The following is a 15,801-nucleotide window of genomic DNA, read 5'->3' on the forward strand; positions in this document are numbered from 1 at the left end:
TCCAAGTGATCCAAGTGGTTTTTAAAGCTAACAGCATGAACTGAAACTGAAATTTCAGTGAATATATTACTTATAACAATATAGAGTTATTATCCATTGAAACATTTGCCATTAATATCTATCCTGAATTTTCTGCAGTCCCTGTTTGATTAGCATAACTTTTAGATTACTCTGTATTTTGTATTCCAAAAGAGAATTTTTTTATTATTCAAATTTCCTCCAGATATTCATTCTAATTCAAAATTAAGACTTACTGTCTTTGACCGTGTATTTGCTCTTTTTATTGAGTATTGACTTTTTTCGAGTCGAGTTGCATTTTTCCTATATAATTCTGACTGTGTGATATTTCATATTAAATAAATTTCCATTATAAATTTCTTTAAAGAATTCTTCAATTTGATTCAAAACTAAAATTAAATATTTTACTACAGTACAAAGTCCATAATCCAGACTCGTCGGAACTTTGGCGATTCCAGATTAGGAGTTTTTCCGAATTATACATCATCAATTTAAATCTGGTAAGATGGCATGCAGAAATTATACAATTAAAAATATGAAAGCGTAATTTATGAAATAAAGAGCAATTATGATATAAAGGGTGTCAAAATTTACAAAAAAAAAAAGGCTTAATATTTATTTGTTTACTTTATTAAACATTTCTAAGTTGTTTAAATTGCTTCGTTTTTTGTGCTAATACTTTCTGTTTAATTCTATAAATAGGCATAATTTCTTGTTCAGTTACAAAGTTCCACTGTTCAAGTCCTGTAATTGCTGTGTCGAGAATACCGACTAACTTGTCAATCAAAATTTTTTCGTTTTCAATAACCTCTCTGTCGCTTTCTTTACTATCAGAAGCAGTATTTTCTGGATCTAGAACCACATTGCACATTTTGTCGTCTGTTAATTGATTGATGATTGGGGCATTGCCGTCGCAATGAAAAACTTCTGTTATATCATCTTCATTTATTACCGCTTCTACACATTTCTTTGCAAAATCCAATAACTGGAAAATTTCACCTTTAGTTTGCGATGCCCGAAAACCTTCAAATTTGTGGCTATTGTCCGTTCTACATTAAATGCGCATGCGTAAATGCATTACACGCATGCGTAAAGCATACAAAAAAAAATTTTTGTGGCTTTGAGATCCGGATTGTATATCGTTTCGGATAATGGATGTCCGGATTACGGACTTCGTACTATATATGATAAATTTATTGCAAATTACATTTTTTTACCTAATCATGGGAGGTCAAGTTTTATCTTGATGATTTTTTTTTAATTCTTATAACTTTGAATTAAAAAGAAATGATAATTTCCATTTTAATTATTTAATTACTGTTACTTTGGCAGTTCATTCAGATATTCAGAAATATATGGCTCTCTTGATGCTCCTTGATGACGGCCAGAAAATTATCAACATTTTGTTGTTTTATTGTGTTGTATTAATTTACTTCTGTTTTAGGATTCACTTACAGTTTTCTAGTTCATATTGCTTTTTGATTTCTGCTTTCTTCATGTCAGGTAGCTTGACCATTTTTGGTAGATTTATATTCTATGATATTCTTTATTCACTCAAGTTTTCCAGCATTTTGTGCAACATTCATAGCTTGCCATTAAATATTTTTCAGATTGATCACTGAATAAATGTAATCATATACATGCACACACATGTATATGTATGCAATTATACGGTGTACATAGATGTATATGAAATGTAATTTCTCATACATTATTTGTTTTGTGCAGCCGGGGCAACAGGAATGAGACAAATTTTGGAATATAAAGTGCTAGGTTTATTTTAGCATCCATCTCACAAGCATTCTTATCGTACCTTGAGCAGAAGCCCTACTTATACATATGTGTGCGTCACGAGGCTCATCCAATCAGCGATATTAATTGAAATCACGAGGTGACGCTATCTTCTCATCAGGAGTGTTCTTAAGGACTTTATGTAATATGACAGATTTATGAGTTTGGCGATTTGGCGGGCGCCAACAGGTTAATATTTTTTATACTAAAGAAAGGATTTTGCCAAAATTTAGGAACAGGGATGCAATTTAGGTAGAGAATTGCCAACACATTATTAAGCAATAATATTAGAATTTAATTTAATCAATTGATTTAAAAATATCATTACAGATTATCCCCCCCCCCATCTGAAAAGGCTTGCAGTCGCGGCCGTCGACCCAAGACAGTCCAGATAGTGAGAGCAGAAAATTTAGTTATTAGGAAATTAAGTGAGTAGGAAAACTGATTGGATTTACCTCAAGGCACACAAAATGTTATATAAAATATGACATAAAATATTTGAATATAATTAATACAGTATATAAAATATAATAAATGATTAATGAAATTATAATATAGTAACTAAGTGCATAACAAATAAAGCACTAATAACATATTGCTGGTTAGCTACGCGGCAATAGGAAATAGTAATATAACTGAATTTGTAAGTTTATATCTTAGGGCATGCCATTCACAGTTTGTGTATGAGTCCGTACAATCATTAGAGTTGTCATTCAGGCTCATCTTCAGTCTTTTACTGGTTTTTGGAGATCTCCGGATCATTTAATTAGCGCTAGAATTATGGATTAGCATTGGCACTGAAAACATTTGAGTTTTTATGTCACGATACTAGAGCTCTTATACTCTTGTTGAAAATACACATTTTGCTAGGTTTTTAACATATTTTGTCACTCTATTTTTCTCTTATTAATGATAACAAAACAAAGTTTAACTTCCAACATCCATACCAGTTTTTTGTACACGATGCTGCAGAAACATAAAATGAAATTCAGAAGTTTCAACAACTAAAATTTAACTTTTTCAACTAAAATTTAATGCTACAATTTATAACACAAACATAGGAAAACATGAGCTCAAGGAAATGTGAGGGTATAGTACTCTACTTGTAGTATAGCCTCAATTGAGTGTTTTCCACACGGAAAGTGCATTGAACCTGAAACTCAAGTTTGAAGGAGCCCAGTAAAAGAAAAGGGCAGACAAACTTTTCAGGCACTGAGAGATAAATCAACTATTAAGGGGGACAACAGGATGAAAACTAAAAGAAGGGTTATGGATAGTTTATTGATTTATTCATGATGTAATTTAAAGTTCTCTGGTGGATAATAGAACTTTAATTTTGACACATGTACAATCTCAGTTGGTTTCTTCGTGTGAAAATTTTCCCTGTCGATTTCATAATTAACTTCAGATAATTTATTCATAATCTGATAAGGGCCTGAATAGGGTGACGTCAATTTTCTAGTATTTGGGTATTCGAATTCCTCGTAAAGGACAAAATCTCCAGGTTGAAATTTAGATTCTACAAATCTGATGTCATATCTAGTTTTATTCTTTCGGTGGTATTCGATAGTTCTTTTCTTTGCTAAAGCCCTTGCTTCATTTAAGGAAGGGTATTTATTTTGATCAATTGGAGATTCAAAAGGGAGGTTACCAAATAGTAAGTATGCTGGGGTGAACTTAGTTACCGTATGAGGGGAGTTGTTATATTCGATAACAACTTGCTCAAGCACTTTAGTCCATGGTACTTTTTTAGAAGAAGAATTTACTTTACATTTTAGTCGACCTACTATTGATTGATTTACTCTTTCTACTTTACCATTTGTCTGGGGATGGTGAGATGAAGTTAAAAGTTATTTAACATTATGCTTTTTAAGAAATTTTTTGAATCTAGAGGAAGTGAAGGCTGCATTCCTGTCACTCAGAATTTTTTCGGGGACTTGTATTTGAAATATTTGTTTTAGACAATTGGCATAGGTTTCTGAAGTTACACTTTTAGAGGGAAAAGCCCAGACATATCTTGTTGCATGGTCAATAACAATATGTAAATATTTTTTTGTAGAATTATAATAATTAAATCCTCCCACAGTGTCAATAGAGAGACATTCGAAAGGTTTGTCGGTTGGGGGTACGTCTTGCATAAGACCAAATTTTTTCTGTTTTTTCTTTTTATTAAGTTGACAAGTATGACAATGTTTAACAAAATTTCCGATATCTTCGCTAATATGAGGCCAATAATATTGAGGGGTGATTAAGTTAAGCATAATTTGAACTCCCGGGTGACCAAAATTTTTATGGGTTTTATTCAACAATTTTAATCTTAAAGATTTAGGTACTACAATTTTATAAAAATTCTTTTTCTTAATTGCCATCATATCATTTATCTCTTGGTAATTTTTTCCACAGACATTATCAGTTTTTTGTTGTTGGATTATTTCATTTCTATCAAGTAAATGTACATAATGTTGGAGGTGCTGTGAAACAGGATGTCTAGAAAGCATGTCAGCTTCAATATTGGTAGAGCCCTTCTGATACTTTACTTCATAATTGAACATACTTAGTTTGAGTTACCAATGGAAGAGTCTACCTTTTAAATTTTTAACATTTTTGAGCCAAACAAGGGCCGCATGGTCCGTATGTATAATAAATTTTTGTCCATGCAGATAGTAATAGAATTTGTCTAGGGCATCTACTATGTCCAAACATTCTAACTCAGTAATCGTATAATTTTTCTCATAATTTCTTAAAGTTCGGGAATGATATGATACAGGGTGAAGGACATCATTTTCATCTGGTTGTTTCAAAACAGCTCTAACAGCAGTTTGAGAAGTGTCAACAAAAATATGACATGGCCTACTGGAATCATACAATTGTAAAACAGGTTTGGAAATCAGTATTCTTTTCATTTCGTCGAAAGCTTTTTGACATTGGTCATCCCATTCCCACTTGACATCTTTTTTCAAGAGTCTGTTTAATGGAGCTCTAATCGTTGCATAATTCGGAATGAATCTATGATACACATTCACACTTCCCAAAACTCTTTGTAACTCTTTGGTGTTACTGGCGTTTTTAAGTTTCTTAATAACTTCTATATTATGGTTATCAGGAATTATTCTACCATTTTTTATTTCATAGCCAAGAAATGTGATCTGATCTCTGGCGAACACACATTTGTTTCGATTCAATTCAATATGCTCCTCTTTAAACGGTGTCCGCCGATAACATCGCAGACGAAAACGTCGCGGAGAAAACAACGCAAGGAGAAAACGTCGTGGGAGAAAACATCGTGGTACAAAACATCGTCGTCGAAAATAAAGCGGTTCAAAAACTTCGCAGTTTAAAAACATCGTCGTTGAAAATATCGTGGTAAAAAATGAAGTATCTACAAATCATCGCATGACGATAACATCGCAGACATTTATTTTCAGGTTTTAATAATTGTAAATGGATATTCCCATAATGATTTGTGAGCGCAGTATGTAAAGAAGGATAATTTTTATTTTCACATATTTTATAAACTAATAAATTTTTGCTGAAAAAGTAAGAAGGAAACTTAAGCATAGATAATTAAATGCAACTTATAGCTTATACTTTTCATGAAAAATTACCAGTAAAAGCATTACAAAAATTATTTATTAATGGCCTTTGTTAGTTAACTATGTCGGTTTAAAATTCCATTAAGTGCTAGAAGTTGCATTAATTTTCTATGCTTAAGTTTCCTTCTTATTTTCTCAGCAAAAATTTATTAGTTAATAAAAAAATATGAAAGTAAAAATTATCCTTCTTTCCATCTTGCGCTCACAAACATTATGGGAATATAAATTTACAGTTATTAAAGAATGTCTGCGAAAAGCATGTCTGAAAAAAGCATATCTGCGATGTTATCGTCATGCGACGATTTGTACATACTTTATTTTTTACCACGACATTTTCGACGACGAGATGTTTTTAAACTGCGAAGTTTTTGAACCGCTTTATTTTCGACGACGATGTTTTGTACCACGATGTTTTAGGACTGTGATGTTTTCTCTTTGCAATGTTTTCTCCCACGATGTTTTGTAGCACGACGTTTTTGCCTTGCGTTGTTTTCTCCGCGACGTTTTCGTCCGCGATGTTTTCGGCTGTAATCCTTTAAAGACCTCAAATAAAATTTTTAAATGTTCTAAATTTTCCTTCTCAGAGGAAGAGTAAACGATTATATCATCAAAGTAACTGCAAGCGAAATTAATTTTATTTTTTGATAATATTCATCTAATTGTTCTGTTAAAAATTGCAGGAACATTTTTGAAACCAAAAGGGAGTCTTAACCATTCGAATAATCCAAAATTCGTGCAAAAAGCTAATTTCTCAGTATCTGCAGGGTGAATCGGGATATGCCAGAAACCAGATCTCAAATCAATTGTAGAAAGTACTTTTGCTTTACTTAATTTGTCTAACAAAGTGTCAATGCGAGGAAGAGTGTTTGCATCTGTTTTAGCCAGGGAATTCAATTTTCGATAATCTATACACAATCTAGTTTTCTTACCTTCCTCACGTTTAAGTACTAAAGTAACGGGGGACGAATATGGGCTACAACTTTCTTTAATTATACCTGCTTGTAATAATTGATCAATTTGGGTCTTAATTTCCTCTTCTTCCATAGGGGATGTTCTATAAGGTCTTAATGATACAGGCAAATCAGAATTTAAATTAATTCGTTGAGGTTCAATATTAATTTTTCCTACATCATACTTATTTTTAGAAAACACAGATGAATAATCATTTAACAATTTTTCCAAGTTATACTCTTTGTTATCGACAGTATTAGAAACAGCATTTTTCACATAAATGTTAGACTAAGAAACTAATTCCTTTGGATTTGTAGTCCGAGATTTACAGGTTGGAAAATTTCTTACGTCATCATCATTATTAACACATGGATAAACATTTGTTGTACCACCTTGAAGTTGGAGGTGTAGAGATATGGGTCGGCTGTCAAAATGGCAGTTATCATTAAATACAATAGCTCTCTGTTTAATTTTTAAATTAGTACAATCAATACTCAACTCAAATAATTTGCATTCATTAAGTCCTAAAATTACATAATTCAAATTATTATCAAGAACAAACAAGGTAATTTGTTTACTAATCCATCCAATTTTCATTTGTATACAACATATTTTGTTGAAGATTATTTTTCCTTTAGTTTGGGTTACTGAAAATGATTTAACTCTTTGTACTTTTAAACGTAATTGTCTAGCTGTTTTGGAAGAAATTATTGATATGGTGGCACCACTGTCTACAACGCACTCTAGACGTTTCTTATTGGACAAATAACCCGACACCTTTAATAGTCAACTACTGTCAGGGGTTTCTGTTGTTGGTTATATTGCAAGCGGCGTAACATTAGGTGTATCAGATCTCTCCCCTCTGAAAGGACAAACCTGAAACCAGTGAAAAGCATTTGGGATTCCGTTCCGGGTGCAAAGTCTACAGGGACTGGGTGGCAATGGCAATCTATTTTGAGAATTATAATTATGATGGCTTGTAAATCTTGGACCACTGAACCGATTATAAAAATTACTTGGTCTCTGAAAACGTTGGAAATTGTTGGGTCTAGGAGAATCTTGTTTCACAGTAGTTTCATAGCTTGAAGCTGAAATTCTACTTCTATTAAATCGATTGTAATCTTGGGGACTGTTCCCAATCGGAGTAAAAAATCTGGGATGTGCACTTTTGATTTGTTGATTTTCGCTAATCTTAATAAGCTTATGGACATGAGTAAGCCAAGAGATGGGGTCAGAGGGTGCGTTGATCATCATTAAGGATTTTAATTCCATAGGAAGGCCATCCGTCAGACCCTCCAAGATCATTTCATGAGTTAGATTTAATTTTTTACCAATATCTAATTTTTTGCGAAAATATTGCGTTATGGTCTCTTTATGATTGTTCTTGTAATTGGCAAAATCACTAAACTTAGTTAAAGTGGGGTTGAAAAAATTTTCCTTTAAAATTTGACTAATTCCACATATTTAGTAATTTTATGGCATTTTTTGACATATACGCTAAGTGCATTACCTTTTAGATATTGAGCTACATTATTAAGCTTCCATGTTTCATCTTTATCTAAATGAGTTTTGTTAAAGTACTCAAGCCATGAATTTATATCCATATCATTCTGCGCGTCAAAGGGAATTATACTTGTTTCAGGTTCAGCGCTAGCTGCCCTTAATGAATCATCAGGATCAGAGATGTTTTCATAAATAAAACTAACTCAAAAATAATACTCTTTAAATTTTCCCAAAACAATATTAAAACCAAAATACATCCTTTAAATACCAAATTTAAAATACATTTATACCAAAATAATACTTTTTAAAATTTTCAAAACAAAAATACTATTATTAAATCAGTAATTATAATTCAATAGTAATAATATCATTTGCATCACCAATCTTTTTACTAACTGCTTCTGTTTGACTTATTGTGATGAGAATATGAGTGATGAAATCGACACGAAAATACAAATTTTTGTGCACTCTTGATTAGATTTTCGCAAAACACGATCAATCACCACACAAGCACAAAGCTCTCGAGAGCAACACAGAACGGCGTAGACGTAGGGAAAGATTTCCATCCTCAAAAGTAGGTCAACGGTAAGAGCACATTTGATGAACGACGAACTTTCGATGGAAACACAGATCACGCATCACAGGGGGCAGAAGGATGCTTCTCTGGACGTAAAATAATCTGCAGAATACCAGAATACAGGTAACAGAAGGATGATTCTCTTGAAGCAAGAACGCCTAGAGAAAAATGTAGAAACACAGAAGTCGCACAGCGGCAAATTCATCTAAAGTGCGTAACATTTTATCCGTATAATCCTTGGGGTATCTTCTTTTTTAGATAATCCCTTTGAAGGTGGTATCCTACCGGCTTTCTGAAATGTAATTTCTCATACATTATTTGTTTTGTGCAGCCGGGGCAACAGGAATGAGACAAATTTTGGAATATAAAGTGCTAGGTTTATTTTAGCATCCATCTCACAAGCATTCTTATCGTACCTTGAGCAGAAGCCCTACTTATACATATGTGTGCGTCACCAGGCTCCTCCAATCAGCGATATTAATTGAAATCACGAGGTGACGCTATCTTCTCATCAGGAGTGGTCTTAAGGACTTTATGTAATATGACAGATTTATGAGTTTGGCGATTTGGCGGGCGCCAACAGGTTAATATATTTTATACTAAAGAAAGGATTTTGCCAAAATTTAGGAACAGGGATGCAATTTAGGTAGAGAATCGCCAACACATTATTAAGCAATAATATTAGAATTTAATTTAATCAATTGATTTAAAAATATCATTACATATATGCATACAAATTTACCATATTTTGAGAATTTGTTTGTTATATTACATAACTTAATTTTTCAGACGTTTTTTATATTATTCCATATTATTCATGTTCCTGATGTTTGTTGTATTTTTTTATATAGGCAGTTTTCAGAATTCGATGAAAATTTAAAATTGACATCCCTCAGAATACTTCTTCAAGGTAAATATTTTCATTGCTTTTATGTAATATGGATAAATTTTAATAGCCACTAATGAAGTACAAAGGTTCATAAAATTTGTATTTCATTTTCTAATTATTTCTAAAAAGAAAATATTTTCCATTTTATTATTTACATTACTTTTTTTAATGCTTTCAACAACTTCAGCTGGTTTTCTTCACTTCATTAAAGTGATCTATCTTAGTTTCAGAGAAAGTGGTCAGTTCAATTGCTTCTATATTAAATGATGAAGAAGAGGAATTTGATAAAGATATGTGCTTTGAGAAAAGGAATGTGATCAAAATGATAATTTTTTTGCTTTGTCATTTTGTAAATATGATTGAGGGTGAGATTTCAAAAAAAGCAACTGCAACAAACATTGGGAAGGTAAGATTTTGCTTTGATCATTAAGCATGATTTCATATGAAAAAAATACAAGTTTTTCCTTATTATATTTCTTTTTATATATATTTTAATTATTTTATGTAGCTACCCCTAACATAATAGAAGTTTTTGCCTTTTCTTTAAATCATTCTTTCACGTATAGTGTATAGATAATTGGGTATTTAATTAATTAAAAATATTAATTCTGTGAGAGGCATTATTTGTAATAATTTAGTTTTACAGAAGCTGTGTTATGCTTTAATAAATACTAGTAAGACATTTAAATTTCAGTTAGCTGGTGATATCCATGTATGTAATGCATTGAATGAAAAGAAAGCAGAAGTTCCATTTTTACATTAATGCAAATATATTAGTTTTTTTTTACTATCATGAATAATATATTCCTTTCTGTCTAATATGTTATTCATTATTAATACAAAATTTTACTGTTCTTTTGTGTTAATGTACATAGTTAGCACATCAAAACAAAAATTTTGAGTTTTATTATGGTTTGAGCATTAATAACTGTGCCATTTATGAGCTGTTATGTTTAGTTCAGTATCATATATCATTTACTTAAATGTGTTCTAGACATGTTGTACTATGATTCTAAACTAATGAGTGGACTGTATAGCAAAAGAACTAATTTATTGACAGTAATTAACTACATTCAGATCTAATACATGCTCTGGCATGTTTCTTAGCCAAATCCAAATGGTCAAGTGTGGATTTCTCTCCCTATCCAATAGATGGCGCTGTATTCTAACTTAACAAGCCGCCGCCCATTGAAATTTCAAATTTCAACATGTAAATTACAAACAAACGTACAGTTTAACAAATCAAGAAAACTAATTCTACAGTACAATATGAAAGCTACAGTGGATGGACAAAAATATGGAAACACCTTGTGAAATGCATGTTTGAAAAGAAAGATTGATTTTAATGAAATATGTAGGTGGCGCTGGCGTTTATGACTACTGACGCCACCTATACAACTTCGTAAATGTGCTAAACAGTTCAGTTGTTGTCGGAGTACTGTTATGTGAGGTTGTCATTGCATTATGTCAGAGTTAACAGACTTCGAACGTGGGCAAATTGTTGGAGCACGTATGGTAGGTGCTTCCGTAAGCAAGGTAGCCGAGGTGTTTAGTGTTTGATGAGCGGAAAAACATCATCTGCTAAATCACAGCGCGGACAAAAGTGTGTCCTGAGTGATCGTGACAGATGATCATTAAGGGCAATTGTGACGAAAAATAAGAAGACCACAGCTGCAAAAGTTACTGCTGAAATGAATGTTGTGTTACCAAACCCTGTGAGTACCAAAACAATTAGAAGGGAGCTTCATAAACAGGGAATTGCTGGCCGTGCTGCAATTGAGAAGCCACTCATCAGTGATGCTAATGCCCGTAACAGGAAAAGGTGGTGTTTAAGTCATAAAGCCTGGACTATAGAGCAGTGGAAGCGAGTAATATGGTCTGACGAGTCTTCTTTCACATTGTTTCCCACTTCTGGAGAACGCCATTTCAAGCCTATAATACAGACTGCTTGTTGGCAAGAGTGAAACATGGCGGGGGTTCTGTTATGGTTTGGGCAGCCATATTGTGGTTCTCTGCTAGCCTCATGATAACTGTGTCAGGGCACATGACTTCCAAGACTTATGTGAACATTTTGGCTGATCAAGTTCATCCCATGTTACAAACTTTGTTCCTCGATGGTGATGGTGTCTTCCAAGAAGACAAAGCCCCTGTTCACACAGCTCACATTGTCCAGGACTGGTTTTCTGATCACGAGGATGAGTTGTCCCATCTTCCCTGGCCACCACAGTCACCAGACCTGAATATTATCGAACCTTTGTGGTCTACATTGGAATGGAAAGTGCGTTCTCGTTATCCACCGCCAACATCGTTATCTGAACTTGCCACCGTTTTGCAGGAAGAATGGTATATTGGCAAACATACAGGAACTGTATTTATCCATTCCGAGAAGACTGCAAGCTGTTTTGGATGCCAACTTGTTTCCTACACCATATTAAGCAAAGAAACATGTTTTTTTAAAGGTGTTTCCATATTTTTGTCCAACCCCTGTAATAGATAATCTTTCATCATGAATATAATATAAGATAATACAAACATTTTGAGAACATTAACATTCACTATGCTATAATCAAACTTATTCTTAAACAGTTTCATTTTAATATAAAGTACAATTTCCAATAAGAACACAATAATATAAGCTAAGCATTATTATCCTGGGTAGGTAATAAACAAATTTTCCTAATACATTGAGTATACACACCATTTAATGTTTTCATTTTAACAACTCTGGCTTTATTATCCTTACCAGGTAAAACTTCTAGAATTCTAAGTAAAAAACCATTTACATGGGAGAAGATTATCTTCCTTTAACACAACTAATATACCTGGCTTTAAATTTTCTTTATTAATAAATCATTTGGTGCATTGTTGGAGATGATTTAAATAATCAGTTTGCTAACGTTTCCAAATAACTTGAATGAACTTAGTAATAACTTGCCATTTAGAAAGTCTATTATCTGTAAGATGAGACAAATCCAGTTCAGAATATGATATAATGGAACGTCCAATTAAAAAAATGACTCGGCTTCAAAATCATTTGCATCTGTTGATAAAGGTAAAACTAGACGAAAATTGAGAATTCCTTCAATCTGTGTGAATTCAGTCCAAAATTCTTCTAAAGTCAATTTATAACTGCTGATTGTACGCTGAAGATGATATTTAAATGACTTAATACCTGCTTCCCATAAACCACCAAAATTTGGTGATCTAGGTGGAATTAGTTTCCAATTTATACCTTCAGATGTTAAGAACTCTGCTTTGTCAAAATTAGATGTAAGGACTAAGCTATGCAGTTTTTTTCAATTCTGATTTTGCACTAACCATATTAGAACCGTTATCTGACATTATGGTATTACAATTTCCACATCTAACAATAAATCTTTTAATAGTAGCAAGCCAATCAGCGACCAAGCGGTAAAGTCACTGAACACTGGTAGTTCGGTCCGAGGTTCGAATCCCGCGAACAGCCTGGCTGCATGGGTGTTTTCATGGTTTTCCCCCCATGTGTGATGAGTATACGAGCCAGTTTCCTTTAGAAAGTCCTCCATGAAGGCATCCCTCTCCTTAGGCAAATAGCCCTCGAGGCTTTTCCATAATCACACTTTAATAGTACCAAATAATGAATTTGTGGTTAAATCTGTTACTACCTCTAAATGTACAGCTTTAGTAGCTAATGATATGAATATAGCAACGTACACTTTTGCATAATTACTCTTTCTCTGATTTTTATACTTGATGAGGAATGGACCAGAAAAATCGATTCCACAAGTATTAAATACAAACCCTGGGTTAACCCTTTCACCAGGTTAATTTCCCAAAAGTTGTTCACATACAATTGGTTTAACCTTAAAACATGTTACACAGTCACCTACAACCTTTCGAGCTATATCGCAACCATTAACAACCCAAAATTTACTACGAACCTGATGCAATAGTGCTTGAGCACCAAGATGTAAGTATTTAATATGGTAATACTGAAAAATTAATCTAATAAATACATAATCTTTTGGCATTACATAAGGAAACTTTTGGTTGTAATTAAGATTACTATTGGAAAGTCTGCCTCCTACCCTCAGAAGAGAATCATTATCTAGAAATGGACATAAAAATTTTTAATTACTTTTGGAAGAAACACAATTCTTAATTTTTAAGAATAGAATATCCTTGCTAAAATGTTGTAATTGTACATATCTGATCATGATTTTCTCAGCTTCATCCAATTCTTTAACAGTTATAGAACCTATTAATTTTTTTTTTACTTATAATTGACTATAAATCTACAAACAAAACTTAACACATGAATAACACAAATATAATTATTACTAATATTAAGAATATGATCTAAAACAAGGGAATTAGAGTTCACATTTAGATTAACTAGGTCATTATCCTTAAGTTTGAGTTCTTTGACGTATTCCACATCAGCCATTATCAGGTGAAATTACTTCACAATTATTAGTCAAAAAACTCTCGTTAGTCAAGAAATTTAGTCCGTATCACCATAAATCATTATGAAGATCTTTAGGTTCAGCTCCACATGATATCAAATCAGCTGGATTATTATGAGTGCTAACATGATACCACTCATGAACAGCAGTTATACTGCGACTAACACATACTCTATTAGCAACAAATGTCTTTAGTTAATAAGGTTCCTTTTTAATCCATGATAACACTATTGACGAATCAGTGAAGTAAAACACCTTGACTATAGGCAGCGGAATGGCCTCTAATATTCTTTTCATTAGTTTTACCAAGAGAACTGCACCACAAAGTTCGAAACAAGGAATGGTAATTGACTTCAAAGGTGACACAAAAGACTTGCTGCACATAAGTCTTGATGAACATTCATTTGAATATGACAAACATTTCACATAAATTGCAGCACCATAAGGCCTTCTGACTAGCATCACAGAATCCTATAATTTCTATTTGCTGTAATCCATTGGTTAGGACAAATCTAGGGATGCGATAATCGTTGACTATTTTAAGACTATGCAGAAATGCCATCTATTCTTCAAAGCAATTTTTAGGAAGAGGTGTATTCCAATTTAATTTTAGAAGCCAAAAGTTTTATAGAAATATTTTAGCTCTTGTCGTAACAGGTCCAATTAAACCTAACAGATCAAAGAGGCGACCTATTGTTGATAAGACGTCTCTTTTCGTTCCTGTTTCTTCAATGTCAAGTATCTTTAAATCGTACGAAAAACAGTTTGTAGACATATTCCATGACATTCCTAAGGCCTTTGTAACCTGAGGCTTATCCATAACTTGAAAAGAGTAATCCTGAGTTGCAATTCTTTACTCTTCAATAGTTCTGTATTATTTGAACACCATTTGTGTAACTGCATTCCAGCATGTTCTAGAAGAAGGTTAACTGTGTCTGCAACTCCTTGGCTTCTTGCAGTGTATTAGCTCCAGTGAGAATGTCGTTCACGTAGCAGTCCTTCAGTATGGCTCTTGAGGCATGAGGAAAGTCAGTTGCTTCATGCATTGCTAACTGCTTCAGGTCCCTTGTTGCGAGGAATGGTGCACTTGCTGTTCTGTATGTTACAGTCCTTAGACGATAAGTCTGCACAGGACTACCAACTGATTCTTTCCACAAGATCAACTGCAGGTTTCGTTGAGATGGTTCAATAAGTATTTGTCTGTACATCTTCTGAACATCAGCTCCTAATGCATATTTGTACTTTCAAAATCTAATAATAATAGGAAATAAATCTTTTTGAGGTATTCGCCCTTTCATTAATATTGAATTAAGTGATTTTCCATTACTAGTAGCCGCTGATGCATTAACCACAACGCGAAGCTTGGTAGAGGTTTTTCTGGCCGATAAACTCCATGATGACTAAGATAATTGCAAGTCAATGTTTAAATTTCCTGAACTTCTTTCGTGTGATTTAGATCTTTATATTCCTTGATAAAATTCTTATATAACATTTTCATATTCGAATCGCTTTCTAGTCGATTCCACACTTGATGCAATCTTTTCTCAACCAGCGTTTTTGATTCTCCTAATTCTACACCTTCCCTTATGGGTAACTGAACTACATATCTTCCATCATTTTGTCTATAGTGAGTACGCTTGAAATGTTCTTCACGATATTTTACTTCTTCACTCAAAGCATCCTCAATATTTTCAATGGATTCAACTTCCCAAAGTCTTTGCAAAAATTTTTCAACTCTTTCTTCACTATTTAGAACTAAACCACAATAATTTACTTCTGAGTTACTCTTGCATGCACCCGATGTGATACATCCAAAAACTGTTTCTTGGAATATCGACGGTTAATTTTCTAATTGAAATTTTCCTTGTTTTAAAATCTCAAAGAACAATTTGTCTCCTAATAACATATCTATTTTGTTAGGTGTTCCAAATTGTGGATCCGCTAATTCAGTATCAATGAGAATATTATATGACTGCACATCTAAACTCCTTGATGGAGTTACATTGGTTATTTTAGAAATAACCAAACAATTAA

At 33.0% G+C, this 15,801-nt stretch overlaps 1 protein-coding gene across 2 annotated transcripts in view; it reads left to right on the forward strand.

Annotated features, from left to right (window-relative positions):
• Window positions 1-15,801, forward strand: part of Cap-D2 (CAP-D2 condensin subunit) — a 209,003-nt gene that overhangs the window by 79,649 nt on the left and 113,553 nt on the right. For both annotated transcript variants that reach the window (XM_085820101.1, XM_085820100.1), the window contains exons 4-5: window positions 9,285-9,343; window positions 9,547-9,728. In XM_085820101.1, the coding sequence (XP_085676227.1) occupies window positions 9,285-9,343; window positions 9,547-9,728 (241 nt within the window). The remainder of the gene's footprint in view (window positions 1-9,284; window positions 9,344-9,546; window positions 9,729-15,801) is intronic.

Source organism: Stegodyphus dumicola, chromosome 7 (genome assembly GCF_044657685.1).
Source record: "Stegodyphus dumicola isolate Sdum_Otavi_A_Nest chromosome 7, ASM4465768v1".
NCBI lineage: Eukaryota > Metazoa > Arthropoda > Arachnida > Araneae > Eresidae > Stegodyphus > Stegodyphus dumicola.